This window comes from Henckelia pumila, chromosome 4, assembly GCF_033568475.1.
Source record: "Henckelia pumila isolate YLH828 chromosome 4, ASM3356847v2, whole genome shotgun sequence".
NCBI lineage: Eukaryota > Viridiplantae > Streptophyta > Magnoliopsida > Lamiales > Gesneriaceae > Henckelia > Henckelia pumila.
Genome location: NC_133123.1, coordinates 218315943 through 218321618, shown reverse-complemented (window position 1 = coordinate 218321618; position 5676 = coordinate 218315943). Strand labels below are relative to the sequence as shown.

At 31.9% G+C, this 5676-nt stretch overlaps 1 protein-coding gene across 1 annotated transcript; it reads right to left on the bottom strand.

Annotated features, from left to right (window-relative positions):
* Nucleotides 1-222: 222 nt before the first annotated feature.
* Nucleotides 223-1978, bottom strand: LOC140867675 (uncharacterized). The gene is made up of 5 exons (XM_073272720.1): nucleotides 1681-1978; nucleotides 1467-1543; nucleotides 1308-1344; nucleotides 1111-1219; nucleotides 223-863 (listed from the first exon to the last, which is right to left on the bottom strand). Exons 1-5 carry the CDS (start codon nucleotides 1928-1930, stop codon nucleotides 326-328), a joined length of 1011 nt encoding a protein of 336 aa, XP_073128821.1. The 5' UTR covers nucleotides 1931-1978; the 3' UTR covers nucleotides 223-325.
* Between the last annotated feature and the right edge of the window lie 3698 nt (nucleotides 1979-5676).

Sequence of the window (5676 nt, the reverse complement as noted above, 5' to 3'; positions counted from 1 at the left end):
AAAAAAAGACTCAAATTTTAATAAATCATAATTAATCTTTCTTGCAAGAACCATATGTAAAACAAAACATGCTGTAGACAAAGATCTGCATTGTGCCCCTTTTTTTATACTTCAGTATCCGATGCAAAAGATTCATGTTTATTAAATAATAATGCTCAATCCTCTAAATCAACTTACAAATTGGGCTGTAAATCAAATTGTATATTCATAAATCTTATCTCTGCACACAAATCACGAAATTAATAGTTAACAAACATATAACAAACAGCGAACATCACCTTGAAAATGATCAAGTACTTGAAATCTCACTTAGAATTTGTCTCATTCATAGAGTCAGATCTAAAGTACTTGCCATCTTTGCATTCTTCTTGTCTCCATTAATTTGATGTTTTGAAAGTGTTGAAAATAAGGAGAGAGTTAATGTGCCATCAATATCACCGTCGTTCAAGCTCGTTTCCATGTTCTCCTCGTTCACTCGTGGCGTTTTTAGGGATAGGTTGAGATCAAGATCATTCACTTGGGGCGAAAACTTTCTCTTCTTCAAGGAGCTAATATTCTCATGATCTTGATCCAATATTGGTGTTTTCTTGAGTAAAGGAAGAGGAATATTATGGACATGGACAGCGTCGTGTTCTCGTCCTCCACCTTGCCATCTTGGAGCGAAATCTTGTTTAGTCTCCAGTTGGGTTTGCGGGGTTCTTTGATTCCTAAAGGTTTCAAGAATATTGTTTTTGTATTTTTCAAGAACATTCCAAGAAGTACTTGATCCATAATAATTAGGTCCATTTCTTGTAATATTATTAGATGATACCAAGCTTATAGGGCTATACATTGAATTGTTACCCCAAATGTAATCCTTATATCTGCAAAAATGTTGAAAAGGCATACAAATAAATAAAATACTATATCCATCATGTACAAGAAAAGAGGGCTTCAAATTAATCAACTTTAAAATGATTCAGTAAATGATGTAATACCATTCATTAATAGACAAGAATTGAGAGATGAAACACAGCTATCGAAATTAAAGCGGATACAAATTAAATAACAAAATATAGCCAGAAAGAAAGTGACCGAAAGTTTTATTAGAACCATCAATGGTTCACATACCGTAAGCTCGAAATCGAGGTTTGGTCGCAACTTTGTAGCATGGGAAGTTGGCTGAGGTTGTAGATATGGCGATCTCCGGCGTCAAGTAAAAGTCTTTGCTCCGATAATACTGTTGATACACAAAATTTCCCTCAAATTAAAGTTGAAGAAATCAAAGATGAAAAAACCCTAATTATGGCCTTGGGCAATATATATACCTTGATTGGGATCATCAATTTTCTTGCTTCTGTGCATCTGACAACATAAAACCAAAAGCTATATATGTTACAAATTAAAATCAGCATCATACTAAATTTAAGTGAAGAAAAGTACTGTAACCAATTTGTCATCGATCAAAATTAATATATATAATATACCTGAAGATGACTCTTGACATGAGCAATACTAAGGCCTTTAACATTCATCAATTGAAGAACCAACTTAGGTGTTGCCCCTGCACAAAAAACAACACCATATAGTTGTGTCATTTAATTACATTATTAATCATTGAAAATCATGCATTAATAGTCAAACTTGCAAGAAAAATGAACGAGTACTATTTAATTCAAATTCTAGGGTTCTGTATCTTACTTTCTTGTCCTCCTAGTCTTTCGATAGCATGAAGAAAGCAAACATGTAGCTCTGGTGTCCACCGGAGACGAGGGGTTTTCGACCGGACATATTGCCTGACAGATCCACGGTTGCCCTTCTTCCCACTCTCTTCCACCGTACTATTGCTCGAGCTGTTGCCATTCGTATCGGAGACCGACTCATCCCTAGTCTTGTACTCTTCTGATTCAGTCTGGATTCGAGGACTTTTCTTGGAATCCTCCATTTCCATATCTTCGGAATTAATTTGTTGTGTATATATATATGCTCAAAGAATTTATATTGGTCTTAAATCCATAAGCACTTAATTCAAATATGTTGATTCAAGATCCAAATTCTTTTCAGATGGGAAGAGAGTAGATGAAGCTTTTATTAATTCTTGAGAGGATACAAGAATAACACTTGCAGGGAAAGTAGTTAGAAATGGGAATGAAAAATCCCTTGGTTAGGAATGTAAACAACAATTTTCCATCTCACTATTCTTTTCTATTATACTTTTATATATCATGGTTCATCCAATGGATGAGTGTCACCTCATAGGTGGATATGAAGGTGGGCACGGGAGATGGGCAACATAGCAAAACTCTATATATATATATATATATATATATATAACACGATGCCAACTTCTTACATACAACCAATACGGAGAAATTTAATTGGATAATAATTCTCTCTAAAATTTATTTTAATATAAATATAAAAAAACTAATTTTCAAAGTAAATATATAATTACACCATTAATTACTCTCCTCAATCGTCTCCTCCAATTTTTTTTTTCCATCTTATAGGGTTAAGTTTGGTCTTCTGGAAGTTTACTTTAAAATATTTTTACAAGACTCATCTTGCTTTATTATATTTACTAGCGTCCCTTTACTTTAAAATATTTTTACAAGACTCATCTTGCTTTATTATATTTACTAGCGTCCCTTGCACACGATACGTGCATATACTGATATACATAATTTTTTTTATATTAATTAATTTTAATGTTACGTGCATATACATAATTTTTTTAATATTAATTAATTTTAATGTTATTTTTAGAACTCACATGATTATAAATTAGATATTCAAAAGTTTAAAAATAATAACTATCTAATTTACTCTAAAATTTTAAAAATACAAGAAAATATTGCTAGTGTCATTTTGGTAAATAAAATAACATCTGATGGTTAAAAATAAAGGAGACCATATAAAATGACTAATTTGTCTAATAATATTTTTGATTTTGTTGGGAATTAAATTAAGATATTATTGTAATTTCATCTCAAGTTTTACAAATTAATTGAAAGTTAGTTAGTTGATATAATAAAAGATAATCACCTGTAAATGTTATATATAAGCCGAAAATCCTACCTAACAATTAGAAGTATGAATGAAAAAAAATATTAAAACTGTATATTAAATGTATAGGGTAATTTCTAATATACATTCACATTTTCACAGCAAAAAGATGGGACATGCATACGTACATATTATTAGCTCACGTTTTGAAGAGTTAGCAGTTTTTCTATGGTCAATTTGCTCAAAAATCCCCAAATACAAACATGTTTTACTTTGGGGTCCCTAGTCATAAAATGTGGTACAAAACAATACAAGATGTGGTACAAAACCATACAAGATGTGGTACAACTTAACAAAAATTGTGGTGCAAAAAAGTGGCTAGGAAGTGCAGAGCAAACATGTTTGCATTGGGGATTTTTGAGCAATTTGCACTTTTTCTATTCTTTTCTTTTTTATTTCTTTCTATTTAATGTCAATGGTATAACATGGAAGCTTCACACTTTTGATTAAGGTTATAATAACAATTCGAAAAAATAATAATAATAATAATTAATTATTGTTATATAAGAAAAGCATAATTACAAACTGAAATGACTAAAATATTATCTTCGATCCAACTTATGAAAAAATATTATTTTTAATGTAAAAAATATTACTTTCATTCCAGCTATGAACCGTGTGAGTTGACCTGTCTCACGGATAGATCTGTGTAACTCGTCTCTAACAATAATAGTGGTTTTCGTTGGCTTGTTTTAATATATCAGTTGCTTGTAGATTTTCATGGATTAAATCTTTAATCTTTAATCCCCTAATTAAGCTAGTATTTACAAGTTCTAAAAATAAGTGATCATAGATATTTTCTACACAAATTGTTTTTTAAAATTCATAATCACTTATTTTTATTCAATTATTTGATATTGATCAGCTACTAAATTTAAAGTAAACCGAATCTTCTTGGTGTAGTCTAAAATTGAAAGTTCTAAAAAATTGTTTATATAAGTTAGCCTATATATATAAATGTTTGGAACTTTAAAATGAGTAACTCAGCAAGAAGACGATTCATACTGACACTAAAAATTAACATTTTTTTATTAATCAAGTTGTACATCGATCTTATAAAATTGACCCGTAAGATCGATAGTGTCATGTGATCGTAAAGTGACCCGTGAGATCGATAGTGTCATAATATCGTTTTGCTCTTTAGGTTAGCAATGTTTGACCCCAAATAAGTAATGTTCCGCAAAATATCAGATACTATATATGACTGACAGAAAATGGACATAAACATACAGAAAATAAACTAATTAATTGAAGTCTAGTTACACTTAGAATAATTAATGACTATAAATATCACAACTATCCCAAGTCCAACTTGTTGGTATATTTGTTGAAAAAACTTGAATATGGCAGAAAAAAACAGGAAAAGAATTCAACAGTTGAGGCTCGTGTTGAACACGATTTCCTTAAGAAGATTTTGCCCCGCTCTTGGTGCTTACGGTGTTTGGCAATCTTCTCCCAAGATACAACAACTTCTACTTGTGAATATAGCACTATATATCACAAGTTCTTACAACCAGAAATGATATGAACTCTCTTTTGTAAAAAAAGAAGAAAAAACAAAATATGTGAAGAATGTATTTGAAAATCTGAGAATCTGATTATCTATATCAAAAATGATGTTTGATTCTCATATTTATATTGTTTATATGAAAAGACAAAACTTTTCACTCATGTGGTATGTCTTTTGGTAAAAATAACTGACTAAAGTCACCAAAAAAAGTCAAAAATATCAAAAAATTCGAAAAAAGGATGGGTTGCGCCCTTGCACCACTCTAGGTGCCTTGGAAAATTCCAAGGCAGAAGCACTAGTGCAGGGGCGCAATATATTGCACCCCTGCGCCACCCCTGCGTGCCCAGGCAGCATGACTAGTGCAGGGGCGCAATTTTCAGTGCCCCTGCACTTCAATAAATTTTTTTTTTCTTTTTTTTTCTGAGCTTCTCAATCCTTTTTTTTTTCCGAACTTTGCATTGCTTAATTTCAATTTATTAAGCACAATCAACAAAATTTTCCAACAATCCCCCACATGAATGAAATTATTGCATGAATGCACATGATGTCAAAGAGAGTCTACACGAAAATTCAATGCGTCAGGAGAGATAGCTTATGACTTTGAACCTTTCGTAGTAGAATACTATCGGGTTTACTAGGCCACGAAGTGAACATGATGTCTTGAACTTCTTGGCGGTTTATTTAAACCCAAAAAATAGTACCTACACAATGAATTTTCTTCATTTCTATTGGTTTTCCGGTTGTGTCCGTTTTGGCCATGGAACACATCTTGGCTTCATAAATGTTTCATTGAGGCGGCCCGTCCTCACACTTACATAGGTGGTCTCCTTTGAAAATTATCCTACAGTACTCCGCCTTTTCCAGGTAAGGAACCATTAAAAGTTCAAACTTAACCTCACTACATGCGTAGGCTACAACACTCTTAGTCCTAGGAATGAGTTGGAAAAAATTCCAGAGTGTTAACTCAAGTTCTCATAATTTAGTTGTCCCATTGAACCAAGATTTTGGGATCTCCAATCAACAAGGTTGGGTTACCACTTTGAGAGCTTTATTTTGTAGACTTTAAGTTCATTCCTCTTGACAAGTTGTACATTTGATCTCTATTCAATGCTTTTGTAAGC

Excerpts from the sequence above, each read along its gene's own strand:
- LOC140867675 (XM_073272720.1), bottom strand. The coding sequence starts at position 1,930 with ATGGAAATGGAGGATTCCAAGAAAAGTCCTCGAATCCAGACTGAATCA. Across the intron at positions 1,544-1,680 it reads AAGACTAGGAGGACAAGAAA|GGGCAACACCTAAGTTGGTT; the intron begins GTAAGATACAGA and ends TTTTTTGTGCAG. Across the intron at positions 1,345-1,466 it reads ATGTCAAGAGTCATCTTCAG|ATGCACAGAAGCAAGAAAAT; the intron begins GTATATTATATA and ends TTATGTTGTCAG.